This window comes from Mycotypha africana (genome assembly GCF_025528875.1).
Source record: "Mycotypha africana strain NRRL 2978 chromosome Unknown BDF20scaffold_10, whole genome shotgun sequence".
NCBI lineage: Eukaryota > Fungi > Mucoromycota > Mucoromycetes > Mucorales > Mycotyphaceae > Mycotypha > Mycotypha africana.
In genome coordinates this window covers 52,525-75,679 of record NW_026515734.1, presented here as the reverse complement: position 1 = coordinate 75,679, position 23,155 = coordinate 52,525, and the positions used below count along the sequence as shown (strand labels likewise).

Sequence of the window (23,155 nt, the reverse complement as noted above, 5' to 3'; positions counted from 1 at the left end):
GACTAATTTAAGACACGTTTCTTTTTAACAATCGTTCCATAATGACAAATAATTCTACCGTTAACACCTCACCTAGTAATAACAGCAATAATAACGGTAATTCTTCTAATCGTACAGCAAATAGCTTTCTCAAAAACCTCTCACAAAAAAAGTATGCATGGATGGAACAAGCGATAGCATCGCCGTCTCCACCTCTCTCAACCTCATCGACGACTTCTAACAATGTTCCTAAGAAAGAGAGCCAGCCAAGTAGCAGCGCATCGCCCAAAAAAGGACACAAAAAGCCAAGACCCGCTTCGCCGGATAGAGAATTGTTTAAGAAGCAAAGACTAAACGTACAACACAATAAATCTCCAAACGCATCTACTCCAGCTACATCGACTTCATCAGCCCGTAGTAACGATTCCCCATCCTCAGTAAAGAATGCATCCCGAATGACCACAGCAACAGATAATATGGTTTCGAGAGACGCTGATAAAAAGGCAGGAAAAACGAGCAATAATCAGAATGAAGAGTTAGAGAAACAGGAACAACGGCCAACGCAGACACAACCAGCGGAGGAACCAGCAAAGCGACCACAACATCCACAACCGTCATTCAAATATACCATCTTTCCAGTGAAAGGGTATAACATTTTACCGACACGTAATATTACGAGTACCTTTGCGAAGAGCGAGCAATCTTATTTACCTGGAAATAAATCAGGCGCAGAAGAAATATCACCAAATGTAAGAATAATTTGAAATACAGTTTTAACACGAAGGACATCCTGTGTGAGATAGATGAACACTCTTCTTACATTTTATTTACATTCTAGCCAGAAGAAGAGTGGAGAGATACAATTATTATTCATCCTGGTTCACGAAATTTGAGAATTGGACTTGCTTCAGAAGCTTTTCCAGTCTCTATACCACATGCTATTGCCCGAAAGCTTAAAGTGAATTCGTCTGCCGTAAGCGATACGACAGAAACCGATAAGAACGATAAAGACACAAATATGAGTAACAGTAGCAAAAATATTGATAATTCAGAAGAAAAAGACCAACATGAGAAAGAGGAATACGAAATAGCACTTCAAGAAATCAGAGGCGAACTAAAATGGCGTATGAAAAGTGCCAAACGTCGTGCCGTACCTAATGCTGAACAACAAGTGATTGGCTTCAACGCCAGTGCTTACAAAGAAATGATACCCGATCATAATGATCCATATAAGGTGGAATGGACAGATATTAATAATGCAGCCGAGGACTATTATGTGGGAGAAAAAGCGTTGAAGGTGCCCATTTCACAAAAGGGGTCGAATTGGCGCTTATTTTACCCTTGGAAAGATGGAACTTTGAATAATCAAAATTATGACAGCGTACAAGCAGTTTTGAATGATTTAGAAGCGATTTGGACAGAGACAATTGTAAACGAACTGGAAGTAAAAAGAAGTGACTTTAAGGTAAGGACATAGGATGCCAAACAAAGGATGGACAAGTTCAAGCAAGCAGGTCGACATAACATCATCGATCTATTGTTCCTTACATAGAATTGCAATGCAGTTTTAGTGATACCCGATCTTTTGGATCACAGTTATATTTGTGATCTTACTACAATGATGTTGCGCTATATGAATTTTAAAGGCGTTATTCTTCAACAAGAGTCTGTGTGTGCTACTTATGGTGCAGGCATATCTAGTGCAGTCGTGGTCGATATTGGCGCTCAAACAACAAAGATTACCTGTATTGAGGAAGGCGTATGCCAAGTGAATTCACGAATAGCCATTAATATGGGTGGTGACGACATTACTGAGACGTTTGCATACTTTCTGATGGAAAACAAATTTCCATATGCCGCTATGAATCTGAACACCTCGTATGATTGGAAGCTAGCAGAGACATTGAAGGAGAAATGGTGCACTATGAATGAAGCGGATATAAGTGTGCAGGTGTATGATTTCTTTGCACGTACACCCTTCAAACCCACTCTAAAATATCAATGCAAAGTCTATGATGAGGTGTTCTTGGCACCGCTTTGTTTAATGTATCCCAATGTGCTAAAAAAGAAGAAAAAAGAATATGCTTGGGAACAAAAGGACGTTACAGACGAAGTAGTAGAGGATGCTCCAAAGGATGATATGGATAATGTAATGTGACAAAATGAATGTTGCAGTGTCCTCACTTCTGTTACTGATGTTCTCTTCATTTAGACCCGTGAATATGATACATATCCCATCGATGTAGCAATTGCCCAATCAATTCAAAGTGGTGCAAATGGCTCCGAAGAAAAGATGAAAAGATACTTCCAAAGCATTATACTCGTCGGTGGAGGTGGCAAGATTGTAAATTTCAGCAAAGTGCTTGAAGATCGGTAAGTTTTACATCTCAGAAACCATTCAACTTAGTTTCCAATTCTAACGGCAAGTCCATTGTGTATCTAGTGTTCTATCCACTGTTACTGCTCAAAGAGCTGGTATTACTATTGTCGAGGTATTACCCGCTCCAAGAGAATTAGATCCTGAGGTGCTTGTTTGGAAAGGGGCATCAGTCATGGCCAAATTGGATTCAGCAAAAGATATGTGGATAGGACAAAAGGAATGGGACGAAGTAGGCGCTCGATGTTTAAGGGACAGAGCCTTACTAATGCCATAAAGAGTACATTTTCACGCTGAAAAGATACCGTATGCAAATGACGAGTGAGCATCTGAGTAGTATTAAAAATGTCAGTTGTAGCTCAATGGGCATTGTCTATAAATTTCGTATACGTTGTAGTAACTTTAATGTGCTGACAATATTATATCATAGCCAAATGTTATCTTGTAATTATTGCATAGTTTGTTTACATATTAAAAGTTCTTTAAGCATTAGAAGCAGTTTCTGATCAAATGAATTGCTTATTTGCTACCATGACCATTGTAGACGGCAATTGTTTATAGCAATTTGGAATCTTCACAGAGGAGGAAAGATACTGCCTTAAAAGGACTACACAACTTTGAATATCTGACGTGCTTAAAAGTGTACTATTTTTTTATGTACTCCAAGCAAAGCAAAATTAATGCTTTCTTACTACGACGGACAGGAAATGTTAATTATTTGATATGCTTTTAAAAGACCCCTAAAGTAGCGGCACGAGGGTGCTGTGAACTATACAATACATAGTGTGTGCAACCGCTGCATCATTGCAAATTGTACGCTCCTCAATCAAACGTTGCTAAGTTGAAGAGAAAGTACTTGGACGATAAGAACAGATAGCTTCAATAGGCGACAGATAGTACGCTTTCTATCATTGACATACCTTGTAGTTGTTTACTATTGTGCTATCTGATGTCTCTTGCCAATCTCGCGTCAGTCGTTTTCTCAGTAGCGTCTCTATCTGTTGCCATAATTATGTTTGATGGTGCCTACTTACGTGTATGTTTTCTGCCCTGACACCCAATGAATAAGCTTCCCGATTGTGGTACAGAAGAAAAGTGTGGCTTTAGCGCCAATTGCTGTCCGAACTTTTTCAAAAGCCTATAAAACCGGAGTTGATCCTTTGATGAGTTTCCCTTTTCTCTGTTGTTGTTGTTATTCGCTTTTTCAAAGATGATATTTTCTGGAGAACTGTTTACTTACAATGACGAGAAAAGGTTGACAGCCTTTGAAAGCGGCCGTTGTTCTTCTTCTGGCTTCTTCAACAAAGTAGTCGTGTTTATTAGTGGATTAGGAGACGGATTTAACGCAGTTCCTTTCCTTGAACCACTTTCAGAAATGCTGTTCAAAAATCAGTGGGGCTTAGTTCAGGCTCAATTAAGCTCGAGTTATCAAGGCTTTGGCACAAGCAATTTGCAAACAGATAGTGAAGAGTTGGACAGTCTTGTAAGCCATTTGAAAAACCAACGACATAAAGACAGTATTGTATTTTTGGGTCATTCTACAGGTAAAAAAGGATAGGCAAAAGACAGGATAAAATCATAAAAATGTTCATTTCCACTTTATCTTTTAGGTAGCCAAGACTGTTATTGGCATAACAAGAATGGCAAACACAATCAGCATGTAAATGGGTATATATTACAAGCACCTGTATCAGACCGACAATATTTCGAAGCGAACCTTGAAAACTTTAGAGCATACGTTGAAATGGCCACACAGCTAAGCCAAAAGGAAAATAAGGGGGAAGAATTAATGCCTCGTAAGGCATTGGATGGCGTTCCAATCACCGCCAACCGATTTTTTTCACTTACTGCTGTTGGGTAAGCTTGTGCACGTACTTAATTCGATCGATATCCCAAAGAACATAACATTAATTTTGAGCAAATAGTGGTGATGATGACGTCTTTTCCACTGATTTCACTAAGGAGCGCATAGCTCAATTGTATGAAAATGTGAAGAGACCTATTTGCTGGGTCTATTCTGAAAACGATGAATATTACGTACCAACAAGCGAGGCAAGTCAATCTGATGTGATGAAAAGATACCAAGACGTCTGCCCAGCCATCAAGGAAACTCATATTATCGCTAAAGGAGATCACTCTATTACCCTTAAAGAATCTCAAACTCAATTCTGTCAAGTTGTAGAGACATTTTTGAAACGCCTTGACAGCTACGCATAAATTTTTGCCATAAAAAGTAATTGTAGAAAAAGAAAAAAGGGGGAGCTGCTCTAGAATTGTTCATTCCTCTTTTTTTCTTTTTTATCAATAAATTATACTTCAACATTGAACATCTATACACATGGTTTGTAAAAAATGCGAGAAGAAATTAACGGCTTTAGCAGCGCCTGATAAATGGAAAGAAGGCTCGAAAAATGCAGTGGGTACGAATATAGCACATCTAGACGTCTGTAATGAGCATTTTAAACTTGACGATTTTGTGACCTATTAACATTAGCGGGTTCAAGCGGCAGAAAGTTAAATCAAAACAAACTATTATCAAAAAGCTCAAAGACGAGGTATGTGATTTCTGTTGAGTGCTAAAACATCGGAAGTGTCTGACGAGGCTAGTTTTCTATAGATTCAACCCGATTGAGACAAAATGTAGATTATGCAAAACCAGAGTTCATCAGGAAAAAGCACACTACTGTCAAGGTAAGGAAAGCACCACCTTCAAAAATGTATTTGGGTGAAAAAGGTTGTTCATTGGAAACTAAATCGTAAAAATTGGACCTAGATTGTGCTTACAAAAAGGGGATCTGCGCCATGTGTGGAAAGCAAATTTTAGATACCAGTTCTTACAAGCAATCATCGACCTGATCGAACGACACAAGGGTATAGTAGGTTTTTATTTATTCGGTCGAACAATAAATAGCAGAGGAGAAGCCTTAAAGACCATGTTTTAGCCAATCAATAGCGTCTTTCTCTGTAATGTTTGAATAGCCAAAATGAGCAGGCGAGAAGAAGGATTGAGTTTGCGTTTTTTTCATTTGCGGTTGTAATGATTGTGAAGCTTGCTGCTGCTGCTGCTGCTGTTGCTGCTGCTGTTGTTGTTGTTGTTGTTGTTGTTGTTGTTGTTGTTGTAATAGTTGATGCTGCAGTTCTTGTTGTAGAAGAACATATTCTTGCTGTTGTTTCTCTGATATTTGTTGCTGTGCTAATTGCTCTTGTAATTGCTGATTGTTTGTTTCTTCTTCTAAAAAGGTATAAAGAAATAATTATAAACATCAATGAAATAGAAATATGCAATCGACAAGTAATTAGTATTTACTTATTATGGGTGATTCTGCGATTACGGATGCTGGTGAGGTTACTGATGCCTGTGTCAGTGGCATTGCTGCTATTATGTCAGACGCAGGTGTAGCTATTTTTTTGTGCTTTCTCTTCTCTTTTCGAACTTTGTTTAATTCACTTGCTCTGGTTTCTTCTTCTTTTTCCTGTTGACTCTGTTGTAAATGAATGAAAAGGCTTAGACTTTATGCAGGTGGAAAAGAGTGAAAAAGTTAGAAAAGAAACTTACGATCAGCTCACTCTTTTGTCTATATTTTTCCAATCTCTCACGTAGGCTATTTAAATGGTCTTTACGAGCACTTAGTGTCATAGTGGCGACAGCTTATTACAAATGCGTCAAAGATTATGCAATGTGCACAGAATAAGAAAAGAGAAGTCTGCTTTAACGTTCAGTTTCAAGTTTTATTGCGGGATATGAATAATTCCAAAGCAAGAGTCAAATTAAATGTGAGCTTGCTCTGCTGCAGCGTTGGGCTCCACCGTTCTCCAAGAGTTGTTCATCACTCCTCTGAAATTCCACACTGGATATTCCTGCTGCACATTTCCCGAGGAGTCAACTGTAGTAAGAATACAAAACTATGAATCACACGTGCTGATATTTCCCTTATAATTAGTAGAGAGTATTTGTTTACCTGCACGGCTTACAATTCGTACACCCGGCTTCACGTTGACTTTTGCATACCATAAACACCATCCATAAAATCTACAATTACCACCGTCTGACCCAGGTTGGTAGAGTTCTGCCACTACCCAAGATTTTCCATCATTACCAGATACATCTATTCAAAAATCAAACGCAGAAATAATTATTGCCTTGGATTGATGAGTGAGTCACTTACACGGCTAATCTTAGCTACTAACCTACGCGCTGTATACTTCTCCCTCCTCCAGACAGGGCATAACCTTGCACAGCTATCTGAGCTTCTTTATCTTTTTTAGTATGTATTCCATCTGCAGGGTCACAAACGTATGATTGTACGTTATATTCCCCAATAGATGGTATTTTACACCAGTACGTTTCTGCTTGTTTTTCATCAGTAACCTTGTGTAAAATAGGGTTAATTGCAAAACAATTTAGAATTTATCTTCTCAACATGGGTAGAACAGTCGATTGTAACAATGTTACCTGTTCTGGCAAGATTTTGTAGTCTCTGCGTTGAAAGAAAGACATAGATTCATAATCTTGAATAGTAATTGTTTTCAGATACTTGACTGATCTTGCACCAATATAGCCTGTAATAAATGATAAAGTAGATTTGTAAATGTGTTCATCCTCGATATAGCCCTTGGAATATAAAGCAATTACCAGGAACTACGACTCTCAAGGGAAAACCATGATCACGCGATAGAGGCTTATAGTTCATCTAGAAGGAAAAATGAGACGAGTAGACTTCAGTAAACGCATAATGTTTAGAATTCAGAAGTACTTTGATTTACTTCGTAGGCTAGCAAAACATCTCCAAATGGATCGCTATAGAATGAGGTACTCAGTTAGGCAGTTCAAAGCACCACAATGTACCCTATGAATGAGGTAGCGAAACTTACAGAGCTTTTGCTAACGGTATAGAAGATCCGTAACACTTATCTTCTTCACACTAATAGCAGCAGTGATGAAAATGAAGTCACTCAGTATTGGATAGGCAAAAACAATATCGCAGCGTGTGTTACCTGTTCCACAGACTCGAATGCAACATGTAATTTTGACATGTTAGGTATCTCTGTGGTGACACCAATCGTGGCAAGTACATCCCGTAACCTACAGCCACTATAAATTGCATTCCCTAAAGCAGCCGGTCCCCAAATCACCTGCAATGATGTGTTATAACACATTATCAGAAACGAGCAGCCCATTTAGAGAGTGATATATGTCATTTAGAATGCATAACTTACACCTTTGGTATGTTTCACTTTATGAAGGCCATCTCTTCTGTTTCCCTAATGAATTTCTTTGTTTGTAAGGATCCTTTTGACTGAACTACATTTAGGTTTTCGCTATTCTCACACTTACTGCACACTGTTTGAGAATAAAATTCCATTTAGTTGTTGGTGAAATTGCAAGTAAGAATACTATGTAGCGATAGAAACATGTATATGCTCTGTTTATACCTGCATAACCATCATTACAGATATCTTTTCATAATTCATTTTCAAATCCTGCATAGTTAACTCTATCGTCTGCTCTTTACAGCCAATACCTTGTATACTGACGGTATGTTTTGTTTCATCAAGGTCTGGTATTGGGCCATGATTTCGACAGAAAAAGTACTTTTCGGTTGTTATATAACTTTTCACCAGATCATTTGGTCTTGGCTCGGCATTAAACGGTGCTTTTTTTCGAACAATAAGGTCTAAATTCTCTCTGTTAGGGTCGTTGCTGTAATCGAGTTGCTTTTTAGCTGACATAGTTTTCTGTAGAGAAATTGAAGCTGTGCAAAAAAGATAGAAAAGAAGAAAGAAAACTATCGTTTTCTGAAAAGATAATATGACCTTCTTAAACGATGCATTTTATTATGCGTCGTCTTTAGAGTTCTTTCGAATTTTATTGGCCCGAAAATTAGTCCATTAAACTATTACTCGTTAGCTGCGTAGAGATCAAAGGACTTTAAAGCAACAAAACCCACGCGGTAACTTTTTGCACATCTATTTACAGTAGAGGGACGATCTTGACTAGGGAGAAGTTCATTACAGCTCAAGCAATCTTGATGATTTTATTCTGCTAGTGCATTAAAGAACGTGGGAAATTCGTTCCATTTCAGGTACGGTGATGCCATGTGTGATCCACGAAATACATTTTTTTTTTGTTCTCTGCTTGCAGGGCAACATCATTGTGGGCATATCAGATGGTTGTTCTTTCCATCATTGCTGTGTCTATTGTTACTTATTTTGAAAAGTCTTCGTATGTAAGGATTACACAAGAAAAGATTGTCCCCTGTATTAGCTTGAGCAGTAACGATACGAAAACGGTATGTATCGATAAAAGCAGCAAGGGATTATTTGGGCCTTGCCTGAGGTTAAAAAGCAGCTCATTACGGGCGAAAACGATATCCTTGGACGCAATATCCTACCTGTTACGGAAATGCCCTTAACTTGTTCCCGAGTAAATGTCTTATTGACTCCATGGATCGCTTACTAGCGGAATTGTACCACGCGCGATTCTACGTGAGTGCCTTTAAAACAAGTCTCAAGATGGGAGAATCCCATGATTCTTAACGTAAACCTGTCCATTCTTATCTGCACGTTTAGTCTTTATTTGCAATGTGGAATTCAAGCAATATTACTACCGAATGATAACTTTTATTTATCGCTGTCTCAATAAATCCAATATACTCAGCTCCACTACGATCCACGTACTACTATTTTGCTGTATAAGGCATAACAAAGATTTGTAATTTTGAGTTATAATCGGATTTGTCAATAAAAAGGTAGTATTATGAAAATACGACAGCATATTTTGGATTGATTCATTACAGTAGAACAATTATTAAGTGATAGTTATTAATATTACAATAATGGAGGGGGGGGGGTAGGTGGCTAAAGGAAATCCATAAAATTAGGGAGATTAGTAAGGTGTAGATCGCTAGCTATATCTTTGAAGTGTAAAGAATAAACAATAGTCGCAGAAGAAAGTAGAGTCCTTCGTCAGTGCACGAACAAACGGTTTCAGAAAGTGATAAAATACCATATACGAATTTACTCAATTGACCAACGCCTTGAAGTATTCGATTTTTCTATACCCAAATGAGTCATGGAGTGTGCCGAAGTAGCTGATGCAGTAGCATGTGAGACTATAAAGGAAATCAATTTTAGTCTCTGTTGATAACGCACAAGAAATACCCGTGTAACGAAGACGATTTGTAGTTTTTGATCTACAACTTACTATGATTCATTAAACCAAGATTGAAATTTCTCAAGCATATGATTGCAGTAGGTACAGATGCCTTAAAAAAAGAAGGAAGGGTTAACAATGGCATCTTGTATGGGCGGGTTGGCGTGATGCTTTATTGTGACCTACCAAAATCAAAACCATATCCACGCATACTAATTTGTGTAAGAATTCGTTTTTAGTTCAAAATCTGTAACAGCAATTACAAAAAGTTTGTTGTCTGGGTTAGCAACTTACAGAAGAATGTTAAAAATGCTTTTGAGCCTAAAAACCTCTGCGGATCTTTTGAAATCTGTATCAGCATGTAAATATAATAGCCCATGCTCACAGCACATGAAATCAAAAAAATATACATATGCACTTTTTTCTCGCGCCGTAACTACCAAATGTAAAATATCAATCAAGATTCTTGCCAATTGACTCAATTTCTCAAAATAAATGAACCTACACCCCAGTAAGCTGATATCAACATGGTTACTGAGATAATACAACTTAATATTATATGCTCTATTAGCTCTTTTACAATTTGTGATTGTGTCCCCTGGGATTCAGCATCGGGCCACCATGCTACGATCAATAATGCCAAGTACTGTATCGAAAATCCCAAGAAAAAGAAAAAATCAAACTTCAGCAGCATCATGAAGATTTGATACATTTTGTAGCGATCTATTAGGGGTAAATGACAATACAGATTTGAGCGTCGTTCGTTTTTGAGAAGGACTGCCTTTTAATGATCTACAATTACCTCGCATAGCCAAGTCTGCGCCGATCTTTTTATAAATATGCCAACCGAATTCTAAATACAGTTTGTAGGCTAAAAATATAAAGATGATTGTGCTAACAAACATGATGCATATCTGTGTGATTTCGGCCCATTTCGCTGAGTGATAAGCATTCATCAAGTATTCTAAAACAATGGTCGATTTGCCTGTTGTATTATCGTCTATTAAGGTCGAGGATTGATGAAATTGTATAATGGAATAAGCGCTCATTCCCAACTCAAAAGCGACCAGCGCAATGAGCTGAATAGTATTTCGCTGATATATCTGTTGGCACGTGAAGCTATTAGTTTGTCTTTTTCCTTCCCTTTCTTTTTCAAATTACACTTACAGCATCTACGACGAGTATAACAGTGAAGATCTGTGCTAATATAAATAGGATGAAATAAACTAAGAGTGATCTGGCATTTGCGTAAGCTGTATATACAGCCGATAGTTCTTTTTGTGATAGACCAAGACTCTCAATTTGGTTTACTTCATTGGCATGGAATGCAAATATCACAGCCTCAAAAACAATAGCCAATATCGCTTGAAAGATGATTGCACAGAATATTGCTCTTGTCCACCGTGATTCTCCAAACTATTTTTATTTTAAAACAATTAGAGTTACAATAGATATTTTCTTCCAATAACGATTCCACTTCAATTATATTTTTACAACTCGAGATATGATCCACATTCTGTTGTATAATTTTTCGGTTTTTAAGCCAAGAAGTTCTTGTTTTCTTGAAACAGTCTTAATGCTTGTGCTGCTGTATCTTTTTTTTTTTTTTCAAGAGATTATCGATCTGTCTGCAGTCAAAGAAGGAAAAGAGAGTTTCTTTCTGAAAAGGATGAAGGGAAAAAAAAAAAGCCTTGGAATTAATTTAAAATAGCATCAATAAATTAACCAGAGAAAAAAAAAATTGAGGAGAGGAAATAAATACAAATAAATAGAGGTCTATTGAAAGGGGTACAACTGGCTAAAAGCTGAATGAAAAGCGTAGAAGGAGAGCAGCAACAGCTTCTTTCAATTTACTGCGTTCAAAGTTGAAGCAAAAACTAAGCAGAGCAAAAAGGAAAGGGAAACGAAGAAAACAGCGTGCAAAACTTATATCATTCTAATTTATATCTTTTAAATGAATATTTTAAAGTTGGAAGCAGCAGTTGCGAGGAGGATAGGTACAAAAGGGGAAGGTTTCACTCATCAAAACACCGCACATTTGCTTACTTTGTCTCACAGGTCCTAAAACTGGCGCGTTGCTGGCACTTATCTGCTTACTACTATCATAGACTATAAAAAAATCTCACATATAACATACTGCAATTAGACATGTAGTCTATTAGCTCTCGACAAACTTCATGGCGGAAGTCTAGTCATGGGCAAAATGTGAGTTCTAGAATGCTGTTTGCTAAATGATAATTGATAAGAAAAACTCAGGGACACAGAGCTTTACGATCAAATCAAAATCACGAGATACGAAACACAGAATGTTGTCTGTTCAGGCCCACTTACCTTAAACTGAGGCCACCTCTGATACATCTTGCTATACTTATTCTTTACAGCATTTCTTATTGTATTCACAACTGAAAGTCATGCAACACTCTTTGTTACCAGAGCTTCGAGACCCTAAGGAAACTCTTTCGGTGTTAAAGAGGACAGTAATCTCTAATCTAAGTTTGAAAGAACGTGCTGAATTCCTGCAATTCTTACAAAATTGCTCCATTACAGTTGATCTCATCGAGAAATTACCGTTGGATATCACTACTCTTATTTTCGGCTATTTTAAACCGGAAGAGTTGACTATTTTAAGGCTAGGTTTGTAAACATATATATTCTAAGTATAATGCCATTGTCAATCGTGCCGTTATACGAACCATTACTACATCCGTATATTTAGTATCAAGAACTTGGAATAGAAAAGTAACACATGACTCCGTTTGGAGAAGGAAATGTCAGGAATATAGTGTCATCCCACCATCAAAAAGCCTAGCGGGCAACTTTAACACAACAGTACCTATCTACCACGACATCTTTCGCAGAGCCATGACTGCATGTAAAACATGGAAGAATCTAGCATGCAGACGGATAGAGTTGCATTATCATACAGGACCGGTTCTCTCTCTGTTAATAGTCCATCCTACACGTGTCATTACAGGTGACATCAATGGAAAAATACACGTCTTTGATTCACAAAACCAAAAGTATATCACCTGTATCCAAGCCCATAAAGGACATGTATCATGTCTTGCTGCCTCCACTAGGCACGAAAAATTGCTAGCATCGGGTTCGGTTGATCATACTATTGTCATTCACGACTTGGTCACTTTTCAGTATAAGATGTGTTTACGCGGACATAAAAAACCAGTAACAGCACTTGCTTTCAGCACCCAACGCAACCCAACAATAGATTCAATCACGAGAAAGAAGGACTATTTTGCACCACTCATCAGCGGATCTGTTGATAAAACCATACGTATTTGGGATACTAAGGCAGGGGTATGTTTGCGCATACTTAATGGACAAAGCAACACTATCAATTCCATCATTTATATACCCTACCTTCCTCCCAACTTCTGCAGGTCTAAAACAGAATCAAATGCTATTCAAGGTAACAAAGCCGGCTATTTGATCTCGGGTTCCAGCGATCAAAATATTTTCTTATGGGATTTGAAGAAAACCATCGTCAAAGATCAGCCAGAGGTTCTAAGCTCTATAATGAAAACACACGGTCCTATCTCAGCAATGGCCGTATACAATGAATTTCTTTATACAGAAGATGTTAATGAGGATGTTAATGAGGATAAGCACCTGAGAATGAGAAGAAAATTGGGATATGGTTCCCTCGACTGTTACGTGTATGCAAAAAGACCCATTCATGTACCTCCTTTTCTGGCCTACGCTGCGCTATCAGATCGAGCAGTATCGATCTTTGCGGTGCCTAGTCTAGAAGATGCACAGGTCGCTTCACTTAATGTGCATTCTAATACCATCTGGTCTATATCAGCGGCACCTATTCATTCAAAGTTGGTCAGTACTTCAGGAGATAAAACAGCTATTGTATGGGATTTGAAGTCACCGAAAACGAGATTTAAAGTAGGAGGCTTTGATAGTCCGGTGATTTGTTCAGCTATTTCTCCACAGGAGGAGCTTTTAGTCTTTGGTACTGAATTGGGAACTATCGTCATTTTTGATATGCAGGAATTTGCTTAGTGCCACTGAAATACATTAACTAATGTATTGATGTATATATCTGTCTACGATGCTTACGTTTGATGATTTTAAGCATTAATTTATTATCGCCTTTATACTCTAAACAAAAGAATTAAAATGTTTTGTTCTATACCATATAACTGAAAAAACATCCGCTTTCAAATCTGTGAATGAGGCGATACATTGTTTAAGTAGACATAAGGATTATTACGTTTCTGAATTGGATCCTTGTTTTGCTTATGCGGAAATGAAGAGGGTAGCTTTAAGTATATTTGCAGCAGTTTCAGTTGCACGTTGAGAGCTCAAAAAACTGTCTTTATTATGCTCATTTTAAGGAGATAGAATTATTCCATAAGCCGAATCTTTGTTCGCACAAATTGTATTGCATTGGTTACAGTAGGGTTTTTATTAATTAAAAAGTCATCAATTCAAGTAACTCACAAATATCACTGCCTTAAACTGTTATTTTTTCTTTTTTTTTTTTCCACTACCTTTCGGCTTCCATAAGGAAGTCAAATTGACAAGTGTATCCATTAAGCTGCAGGAAATCAAACGCCCTCTTGTAAAGTATATATTACGGATATTACAGAAAAAGGACGTGTCTCCCTTGGAGCTGGCCAACTGTTGTGGTTGACTTCCAACAGTCTTTTGTCAAAGTACCTCCATTCTTTAGGCGCAAACCTAAGGAGATTCCCTAGGTCTTGAGGGTTCTATTGTCTGCTATCACGGATTAGCTCTGCCGTCAAAAGAAGAGTTAGTCTGCATCATCACAGGCTTTCAACATTTATATTTACCAGACATCAGTATTAAAACCAAATTGGCCAAAAATCTTGACTAAACACTGTTGTTCGAATTGTTTTGCAGGTTGAAAATCAATTGAGTAACCAGGTGTATATAGAAGTAAAGCTAGTGATTACACCATCTATAAAACAACAAAGAGTTTGCGCGTGTAAGGTTGCGCTTAACATTGGCTTTTTTTCTTCTACAAATTAAGATTTGCAGTCTACACCTACTTTTTTATTCAGCAAAAGGAAAAGAAAAAGTCTCCTTTCTGCTGCTGGTCTTTTGTTCAATAGAAAATGTTACATTTGATTTTTGTCTAGAGTTAGAAAGCACAAACCGTTAGCCATTTCTTAGGGCACATTAAAGTCAATTAATTACGCTATTCTTTGCACGATTTTTTTGTAGAGCAACTCAGGGCGGCCTATTCATCAACAGAGATGAATTATTGTGCAACTTAATGCTGCAAACATAGAAATCTAATTTAGTTAGACATAACCATCTTTTTAAAGGAGACGCAAACGATCATAATGGTGATTCACAAAGGAAATAGAATGCACCTTCAACCAAAATAGCTAGCAGAGAATTAGTTTTAAGTCGCAATTTCTTAAATTTGGGCAATCCAAACTTCAGGTCTAAGCATCGAGCCATTAATAAAATATTAATTGCGCAATAGCTCTTTTTTTATGAAGTAGAAGTGTCTGCAATAAATCTTGTATGATGTCCAGATTTGTTAAAGTAAGAGTCGTAGTACAATATTGCTCTTTTCTTTTTACTTTTTTTATATAGTACTTCTAGATTTGAAAGATATAGGTATTTCCGCTTGATGTTAGACCGAACAATATTGTGTGGACGCAATTGAATAATGTAAATTGTGTGAACCATCACAAAAAGAATGCAATATGGCTTTTTTATTTTTTTTGAAGGAGGAGTCATTACACAAATCAACCTGTCAAAATTATTTATCACAGCATACTCCAAAGCCAACATTAGATTTGTATAAAAGGTGTTATTTTATTTCAACTGACTTCTCTTCATATACCTCAATTTTTTTCTTCATTGTTGCATACTGTATCCATGACATTCAGAAATATTAGACTAGTTGTTCTCCTTGCTGCTACTATCGCTTATGCATCAGCGATCAATATTAAACTCTCCATGATTGAATTAAAAAATCAAAGCAATACCATCTGTGCTATGGTTGGTGGTTGCGACTATGGATGTGAATCACTCTCCACATTGCCCCTAACTCTTATCAAAAGAAACTCTACGGGCTGCAATGGCCTCGTTGCTCAATTTTTCTCTGATACTTTCGACTTGGTTAATGGTTCGGCTTCTCCTTCTTTGAACATCATGAATACTACCATACCCTGTACTTTGAAAGGTTCTGCCATCAACTCTGGAAGTACTACACGACGGTTCCATTGTGTCTTCCCTTTTTCGCACCATGACCATTCACCAAAAAACATTACTTCTTCCGTGCTACCTATGGTACCATCTGTTTCTACCTCTACTATTGTCTCCAAAACTGCCTCTGCCACTAAATCTGTCATTAGTTCTGCCACGAACTCTGCGATGGCCTTTAATACTGTCTCCAATACCAATGTTACTGCTGGTAACTCAACTTCTACAATTAATGTCAACTGCACAAACTCTGCCAGCTATTCCTCTGGTAGGCCAAGCGGCATTCGCATTCAAACCAAGAATTATCGTCATAAATGCACGCAAAGAACTTGTCAAAACAAGGAGCATAGCGCTCAATCAAAGAAATGTTGCCCTTGAATATCTCTAGCAAAGGTCATAATGCTTTAACAAAGCAGACATTTCCATTTATTGCAAAGGCGAGCAGTATTTTTGTACTTGACAGGCTGCATCAATTTAAGAACAATTATTTTTATACACGTAGCACACTCGCTCGAATACGTGTCATTACCTACAATTCTATAACTATATAAATTATGAATAAATTTCCATTTTCCCGCGACTCTTGCAAGATAAAGCATTTCTTTTGGTTGTGTTTATTTTGATTATATCACTTTTCCATTCGCGTACAGTGGTAAAAAGAGAAGCAATTCATAGTTTTTTCTAATCTGTTTTAATGTATTTCATTTTTATGCTTCAGAGCAATTTTGAGAAATTTTTTTGCAGATAACAAAATAAATTTATTGCGAGTAAACAGGACTTATTCTTTTTCATTTCTTTTTCGTTTAGTCTTGATTTTTCCAATTTCTCGCTGGAAACCCTTTTTAACAATTTACACTTTCCTTATCCTCTTACACTCAGAACAACCAATACATATATAGATTTAACGATGGTCACCTATGGAGGAGGTAAATTTTCTTTTCCTCTTCGACATTAAGTATAAATCGCATACTACAGAAAGATCAAACCAACTGACAGAATAAAATGAATTTCGTACAATAGACGAAGTAAACGCGCTTGTGTTTGATATGGGATCAACCTCATTCCGGGTTGGCTTCGCAGGTGAAGACGTCCCTAAAGCAACTTTTCCCACTTCATACGGTATCGATAAAGACAACAACTACTATATTGGCGAGAATAAAATCAATACATGGAGGCCTGATATGGAAATAAAAAATCCAATGGAAGATGGCCTCGTTAAAGATTGGGATGCAGTAGAATACTTATGGAAAGCAGCTTACAATGATATGTTACGTGTCGATTCTTCACAACATCCTTTATTATGTACTGAGCCCGCTTGGAATACTCCAGAGAACCGAGAAAAGATGATGCAATTAGCTTTCGAAAAGTTCGATGTACCTGCATTTTATGTTTCCAAAGATGCAGTTCTTACAGCGTATGTTCGACGAGCACAGATATCTTTGCTGACAGTGCTTCAATTAGAGCGTGCAAACTAAATTCTTTTTGCTTTGATGTCTAATTCGTAGTTTTTCAGTGGGTAGAGCAACAGGTTTAGTGTTAGATTCTGGAGGAGATGTAACAAGTGCGGTACCTGTTTATGATGGTTACGTATTGAAGAAGGGTATACTTCACCAACCTATTGGCGGCAATCTACTGACACAGCAGATCAAAGATCACTTGAAGACCGACCTAAACTATGAAGTGACACCGCTATATAAAATTGCGAGTAAAAAGACAGTTTCGTCGGGCCAGTCTCCTCAAATTCAACTACGCGATCGGCCTAATACAACAAAAAGCTTTGATGATTTTCAAATTTCTGTAAGACCGTTGAAAAAAAGAAAAAGTATTCGGGATGAAAGATTGCCACCTTCTTTTGCATAGATACTGATCCATCACCTTACATTTGACACACGCCAATAGAAAATCATACATGAGTATAAAGAATCAGTTTCTCAGATATCCGAGATCCCTTACGACGAAAATATAATGTCACAACGCCCACAAAAACCATTTGAATTCCCTGATGGCTATAATAATACTTTTGGTGCTGAACGATACCGAGTGCCAGAAATCATGTTCAATCCACAACATGTTCGATTGGTAAGAACCCGATTGCATTACCAAATAACAGAGAAGCATAGCCGGATTTACTGAAGGGTTTTGTACTCACTTGATTTTTCTTATTACGATTACTAGCCACCCGTAGAGCCTGGAAAGGAAACTGAACCTATTCCCGGATTAAATGTTACCAGAAGTCAGATACAACACTCTGCAGGTGTATCTCAGCTTGTGTTCAATAGTATAAATGCATGTGATATCGATCTGCGTCCTTTACTGTTCAATAACGTTATTGTGGCTGGCGGGAACACATTATTCCCTGGCTTCACCGAAAGACTCAGTAACGATTTACCAGCAATGGCACCAGGAGTAAGTTTGGTAGTACAGAGTACACGAAGAGAACAGATGAACTAACCTGCATTTATAATCTTTATTTAGAGTAAAGTAAAGGTTCATGGCTTCAATACACAAGTTGAAAGAAAGAGTAGTAGCTGGTTGGGTGGATCTATTTTGGCATCACTAGGCACTTTCAATCAATTATGGATTTCTAAGAAAGAGTATGAAGAAGTTGGTCCATCTATCATTGAAACGAAATGTCAATAATTCATCGATGTACTGTTGCTACTACTTTTTACATTACATGTTATTTTGAAAACTTAGAATATACTTCGTTGCTCTATTACATAAAGGCAACATTGTGACTTAACCTATTGGCTGCTTACTCTTTAATTAGAAAAGACAACCAAAAAGACAGATTCATTTTCCTTAGCTACTTCACGTCTTATTAAAACAACTACACAATAAGTAATTAAAACATGCAATCACTTTATTATCGAATATCGAACGGATTTCATCTAGATTTGATCAAAACAAGAAACAATTTTGTAATTTTTACTTTCAGGCAACAATGGTGCATTATTAGGACGATCAGAAATAACGACCTGGTATCCAGCTTTTTCTGCAGCAAATATCTCTACAATAAACAAATAGTGCGTTCAGTGAAAACGGATTACACTGAATCCCATTCAGACCCCATCTGCCGCTTATATCAAAGCTCTACCTTGAATATTATCTGTAACAAATAGAATATTTTTGGTATCGTTCTCCTTTCCAATGCTCTTGGCGATATTCTTATAAGAGTTTGTGTCGGATTTTAAACCTACAGCTGTGTCAAAATAGCCGTCGAAATACTGTTTTCCTGCGTTAATATTTTGTACATATTATAACTTTCGTAGGAATTCTAATAAGACTGATAAGCTTACATTGGATAAATCTCCTTTGTTCGAGAAAGTGAGTAATAATTTCTGAGCAGAAACACTTCCGGAAGAATATATATAGATTTTCTTTCCTGTAGCCTTCCATTTATCTAATGCAGGTATAACATCATCATAAATCCTACAGCATAACGACAAGATAAAACAATGTAAGAAGGGCATTAAAGCGACATTAGAATTCTATATATCAAAAAGGCTGATGTTACTCTCCCCGCAGAATACCGGCCTCATAGCCTTCCTTCCACATGTATCCTTGGAAAGATTTGAGAGCCCCTATCTTACGATCGGCTTCCATTTGCCATCTTATATTCCTTTTGATTGCATTTTTTATCTCATCCGCGGAGCTATACGTTGACAGCGGGCAAAAGCAAAAAATCATTAATGCAGAGTCATGGATAATTAGCACATAAAAACGGTTTGCCCTGGAAATTAAAACTTACGCCTCTGATTCAGTAGGTATCAAGACTGCTTCTAAAGAGGCTTTTCCCTCTACATCTTTTTTTGCCTGATAATATGCGGAAGATGCAGCGTATTAATGGTAGGTAAAAGCAGATACCTTGTAACCAGCTTATATCAGTTTATATGCCATGTTCTGATTTACCTGTTCTCGTAACAATGCAATATATTCTTGCAATTCAGCTGACCCCCACATTCTATTTAAGAAAGACTCAAGCCCTGAAATAACATAAGGAAACTGAAATACACAATGGGCGTTAAAGACTTTAAATCTCTGACAAGACTGCCTCAAAAAAATACAATATATCTAACCAATGTAGCTTTGACAAACGTTATTGGAGTTATTGTTCCTTCAATATCAAGGATGACAGTATCATAATTATTCATTGCTATATAAGATGATTTTTATCGACTTGGGCAAACAAACAAGGAAAGAAAAGGGGTTTCACCCCTCCTGTCAGAAAGAGATCAAAAATCTCGGGCAAAACTAGCGGAGTGAAACAGCAGTATTTGTATTTCAGCAGGAGAACACTGTTAAAGTTAACTTGATCATCTGAGACTTAATTAGAGCTGAAGACCAGCTTTACTTGAAGGACTACGTTTAAACAAGAATTTTATAACATAACATTAATTTTTAAAGCCCAATGGACACGAGATATGAAACTTATCTAAATTGCCCTGGCAGCTCCAAAGGCTGAGTAGAATCTAAAAACCCCTTAGGGCTCAAGGGTAAAAAGGATTATGTACTAAAGAGTTGGGGGAGGGGAAAAGGGTAACCAGTCGAGCAATAGATGCCTTAACCAAGGATTTGTGGGCGGCTCTTGAGAGTGGTGTAAGTAGTCGAATTCAAACAAAATGTGACAACATACTGGCCATCGAAAATGCCAGGCTTGTCTTTGGGATGGGCTTTTAATCGGATGCGTAGGAAGACGGCTGAGAACATGCGATATTGGGTCACAGACTGATGGGGGAGTCGTAGGCGGTATGAAGGACTACGATGTTTTTACTCGTGGTGGATACGGGTCAACACATCACTACAGACGAAGTAAGATTGATGTTTACAATTCCACAGCAAATTTACGAGCCGTCACTACAATTTTCTAGACTTAGGTTTACCTGTAAAAATCGAGCCAGTCTCGTTCTGGCGATTAGAGGATGCTGTTAAGCGGTTGATGCAGGTGTCTTCCTTGGTTTTCTACAAAAGTCAGTAGGTCTTCCAGTTGACTTCCAAATCGACACGCTAATTGCCAACCTGTTTTTTGCAGCGTTGACGTCCCGGTTCCAAAGTATTGAACAGGTTTTACAGGCATGGATACTTTGGCCTTGAACAGTCTTCAATGCTTCAACGGTGTTGGAGCGGCAATTGTTACATGTTCGAGAGTTTAGATACTCATCAATGGTTATCACTAGTAAATCACCAGCAGCCTCTCTTCGCTTCAAGGCACACCAAAGAACACCAGCGACACCAGTTCTAAGGCTTTTTAGATGAACGGCGGATTTGTTAAACATGCCCTCACCAAATACAATCAGAGGAACTTTTTTGCTATCACTCAACCTGAATTTCTCAGGGGTCCATCGTCTTGTTGAAACAAGATAGTAGAGTGAATATACACAAATTCAGCTGGCAGTTAATCGCTACAGGACTTACCGAACGTGGCTCTCTTCCTCTTTCTTTTCTTTTTTCTGCTTCTCTTCTTCTTTCTCTTTCTGTTTCTTCTTCTTTTTTCTTTTATTACGCTTAGGTTTGCCCTTTCTTTGGCCATTTCATCTGTTCTTCCCTTCTTTTTTTTCATAATTCTTTGTCATATTTGATACCTCCATCAACAAGCATATTCACCATCGTATCTGCAGCACGCTTGCTGCCCTTGATACAGACGGAATCTTGTTTCACCCATACCAGACCCGTAGAATGAGAACAGAGTCTCTAAATCTTGCAGTATATAAGTAGTATATATTTCATACTGTTCAGGCGAGCCTATTTTCCAACTCGGTATATCAATTTCTATATCTTTTATCGTACAACTAGCATTTTTCCTTTCTTATTCTGTATTGATACGAGTACTACCCGTCATGTGGTAATATTCTTTTGTTGAGCAGCGTCGTATCTCGTGTCTTTCTGTTTCTAACCCGATTGCTGCTGTAAATACGGTCTTTCGACCAGGATCAACAACTGCGGGTCTGTAGTTTGCCGTTATCTCTTCATATAAAAAGTCTTCCAACTTCAAGTCATGATGATCAATGATTTCGTCTTCTTTTGGTTTCTTCTTACGATTAAATAAAAAGTCTACAGTGAAGCCATCAGATCGAATCAGGTTCCGGAAGAGCACACTTGTGTTTGTCTTAAGCTCAGCAACACTACGATAAAAGTGAAAGAATAATCTTGAGAACAGAATCTTTTAGCAGGATGTTATCAACTTTACCTTCTGAAGCCTAACTTTTTGAAGTCGAAGACCTTACGGAATTGTTCGAGTTGAGCTGTATAACACTTGGCAACTTTTCCATTCGAGGGAACGAGAAGTAGAATGACCCTTTAAGTCACAACTGATGCACTTAATATCTCCAGTTGTTTGCTTCTTTCCTTCCTTGGTTTTAGCTGATTGCTTACGTTTCTTGCCGCTACTTCCAACTAAATTTCCGTTAAGCAAACATAAACTTGTCTTGCAGTGAGATCATGATATTTACCATCACGCGCAGAAACTGCTTTGCAAAACTTGCATTCATGGTATGCCTTGTTGAAATGTCCGCGTGTTTTGCAATCCTTGCACTCGATGCTTACTAGTCATACGAAACATGAATTGAGGATTACCACTATAACCTATTTGTGGCAGCGCGCTCATGTGTTACTTACGGAAGGACTCATCTTTGACTTTATTCTTATGGGCTTCTGCCACCGATTTGATTTTTTGCAAGATTTTGGCTTTGTACATGGTGAGTAATGGCTTGCAGGATGAGGAAAGAAAGTATAGAAGAAGAAGATGATGATGAAAAGTTAAAGAAAAGACATCTAAATGCTTCGAGTTTGACAACATCTATTTTTATATATAACGATTGACAACAACCGTTATTTACGTATATGGCGGAAGAACGCGTAGATCAATTATCTGATCCAAAAAATAACGTCTCGTAAACCACAACCCTGTGTCTATTACTTATAAGATCTGTGTCGCGCGCTGAAAGTTTCAATACTTCTCGTAGTGCTTTAGACGTAGTGCCACTATTAATTAAAAAGTATCTAATAACCTTCAAAGCAATGTCTCCAATTAAAGTGTTAAAGATCGTACAGTATTTCCATGCGTGTCCTGTTTTACCTAGAAACGTCCCCCAAATAAAAACTCAGATTGTTCACTAAAAAATTGGAAATTATCTCGCATAGAAGTAAAAATACACCAACTCAAAACTTCACTCTCGCTTCTTTGCCCCTCAAACAATAGATCATTCCTTGCGCCAGTCAAAGTAATATGAGTAGTGATCAAGGGCTTATTATCCATGCCAAAAGACCATATCTGGTTTAAAATGTTTGAACTGAATTTTTAGGCATTTGTATAGTCGAAAACAAAAACACTACAAACCAATGGCTTCATTGGAACTGACGTAGCCTAAGAACCAACAACAATGCGCTGGCGTTTTCGGTAAGATGATACTTGTAAAAATAGAGCGAGTGGCATC

At 37.6% G+C, this 23,155-nt stretch overlaps 12 protein-coding genes across 12 annotated transcripts; 6 read left to right on the top strand and 6 right to left on the bottom strand.

Annotated features, from left to right (window-relative positions):
- Nucleotides 1–455: 455 nt before the first annotated feature.
- On the top strand, nt 456–2,633 carry BDF20DRAFT_907521 (uncharacterized protein; the record flags this gene model as incomplete). Its single annotated transcript, XM_053083394.1, has 5 exons — nt 456–728; nt 818–1,444; nt 1,532–2,128; nt 2,192–2,352; nt 2,423–2,633. The coding sequence occupies 5 exons, from the start codon at nt 456–458 to the stop codon at nt 2,631–2,633; spliced, it is 1,869 nt and encodes a 622-aa protein (XP_052932603.1).
- An 892-nt stretch (nt 2,634–3,525) lies between these two features.
- On the top strand, nt 3,526–4,642 carry BDF20DRAFT_888456 (uncharacterized protein). The gene is made up of 3 exons (XM_053082073.1): nt 3,526–3,900; nt 3,967–4,213; nt 4,282–4,642. Exons 1-3 carry the CDS (start codon nt 3,567–3,569, stop codon nt 4,571–4,573), a joined length of 873 nt encoding a protein of 290 aa, XP_052932602.1. The 5' UTR covers nt 3,526–3,566; the 3' UTR covers nt 4,574–4,642.
- On the top strand, nt 4,643–5,454 carry BDF20DRAFT_888451 (CRIPT protein). Its single transcript, XM_053082072.1, has 4 exons — nt 4,643–4,776; nt 4,851–4,911; nt 4,974–5,047; nt 5,130–5,454. The coding sequence occupies exons 1-4, from the start codon at nt 4,695–4,697 to the stop codon at nt 5,210–5,212; spliced, it is 300 nt and encodes a 99-aa protein (XP_052932601.1). The 5' UTR covers nt 4,643–4,694; the 3' UTR covers nt 5,213–5,454.
- BDF20DRAFT_915821 (uncharacterized protein) lies at nt 5,281–5,993 on the bottom strand (the record flags this gene model as incomplete). The annotated part of the gene is made up of 3 exons (XM_053084371.1): nt 5,281–5,588; nt 5,664–5,838; nt 5,913–5,993. The coding sequence occupies 3 exons, from the start codon at nt 5,991–5,993 to the stop codon at nt 5,281–5,283; spliced, it is 564 nt and encodes a 187-aa protein (XP_052932600.1).
- BDF20DRAFT_94424 (sulfite oxidase-like protein) lies at nt 5,978–8,148 on the bottom strand. The gene is made up of 11 exons (XM_053084829.1): nt 7,790–8,148; nt 7,692–7,697; nt 7,574–7,618; nt 7,352–7,489; nt 7,229–7,278; nt 7,121–7,154; nt 6,990–7,047; nt 6,810–6,916; nt 6,545–6,725; nt 6,316–6,462; nt 5,978–6,240 (listed from the first exon to the last, which is right to left on the bottom strand). The coding sequence occupies exons 1-11, from the start codon at nt 8,084–8,086 to the stop codon at nt 6,125–6,127; spliced, it is 1,179 nt and encodes a 392-aa protein (XP_052932599.1). The 5' UTR covers nt 8,087–8,148; the 3' UTR covers nt 5,978–6,124.
- Nucleotides 8,149–8,926: 778 nt separating this feature from the next.
- On the bottom strand, nt 8,927–11,408 carry BDF20DRAFT_962386 (uncharacterized protein). The gene is made up of 8 exons (XM_053084952.1): nt 11,004–11,408; nt 10,677–10,925; nt 10,312–10,612; nt 10,015–10,232; nt 9,804–9,945; nt 9,696–9,721; nt 9,561–9,621; nt 8,927–9,468 (listed from the first exon to the last, which is right to left on the bottom strand). The coding sequence occupies exons 1-8, from the start codon at nt 11,022–11,024 to the stop codon at nt 9,374–9,376; spliced, it is 1,113 nt and encodes a 370-aa protein (XP_052932598.1). The 5' UTR covers nt 11,025–11,408; the 3' UTR covers nt 8,927–9,373.
- Nucleotides 11,409–11,471: 63 nt separating this feature from the next.
- BDF20DRAFT_888430 (WD40-repeat-containing domain protein) lies at nt 11,472–13,671 on the top strand. The gene is made up of 2 exons (XM_053082071.1): nt 11,472–12,143; nt 12,226–13,671. The coding sequence occupies exons 1-2, from the start codon at nt 11,921–11,923 to the stop codon at nt 13,536–13,538; spliced, it is 1,536 nt and encodes a 511-aa protein (XP_052932597.1). The 5' UTR covers nt 11,472–11,920; the 3' UTR covers nt 13,539–13,671.
- Nucleotides 13,672–15,395: 1,724 nt separating this feature from the next.
- Nucleotides 15,396–16,100, top strand: BDF20DRAFT_922191 (uncharacterized protein; the record flags this gene model as incomplete). The annotated part of the gene is made up of 1 exon (XM_053084671.1): nt 15,396–16,100. The coding sequence occupies one exon, from the start codon at nt 15,396–15,398 to the stop codon at nt 16,098–16,100; it is 705 nt and encodes a 234-aa protein (XP_052932596.1).
- A 529-nt stretch (nt 16,101–16,629) lies between these two features.
- BDF20DRAFT_915816 (actin family) lies at nt 16,630–18,362 on the top strand (the record flags this gene model as incomplete). Its single annotated transcript, XM_053084370.1, has 6 exons — nt 16,630–16,648; nt 16,743–17,136; nt 17,228–17,519; nt 17,622–17,801; nt 17,898–18,128; nt 18,198–18,362. The coding sequence occupies 6 exons, from the start codon at nt 16,630–16,632 to the stop codon at nt 18,360–18,362; spliced, it is 1,281 nt and encodes a 426-aa protein (XP_052932595.1).
- A 251-nt stretch (nt 18,363–18,613) lies between these two features.
- BDF20DRAFT_825621 (2,3-diketo-5-methylthio-1-phosphopentane phosphatase) lies at nt 18,614–19,876 on the bottom strand (the record flags this gene model as incomplete). Its single annotated transcript, XM_053077992.1, has 7 exons — nt 18,614–18,732; nt 18,820–18,949; nt 19,022–19,154; nt 19,240–19,377; nt 19,474–19,538; nt 19,635–19,727; nt 19,802–19,876. 7 exons carry the CDS (start codon nt 19,874–19,876, stop codon nt 18,614–18,616), a joined length of 753 nt encoding a protein of 250 aa, XP_052932594.1.
- Nucleotides 19,877–21,117: 1,241 nt separating this feature from the next.
- On the bottom strand, nt 21,118–21,825 carry BDF20DRAFT_826467 (uncharacterized protein; the record flags this gene model as incomplete). Its single annotated transcript, XM_053078080.1, is given in 3 exon segments — nt 21,118–21,262; nt 21,344–21,527; nt 21,546–21,825. Coding segments are annotated over 3 exon segments (609 nt in total), but the record flags the coding sequence as incomplete, so codon positions are not given.
- A 141-nt stretch (nt 21,826–21,966) lies between these two features.
- BDF20DRAFT_888411 (uncharacterized protein) lies at nt 21,967–22,515 on the bottom strand (the record flags this gene model as incomplete). Its single annotated transcript, XM_053082070.1, has 3 exons — nt 22,338–22,515; nt 22,172–22,264; nt 21,967–22,115 (listed from the first exon to the last, which is right to left on the bottom strand). Coding segments are annotated over exons 1-3 (268 nt in total), but the record flags the coding sequence as incomplete, so codon positions are not given.
- Between the last annotated feature and the right edge of the window lie 640 nt (nt 22,516–23,155).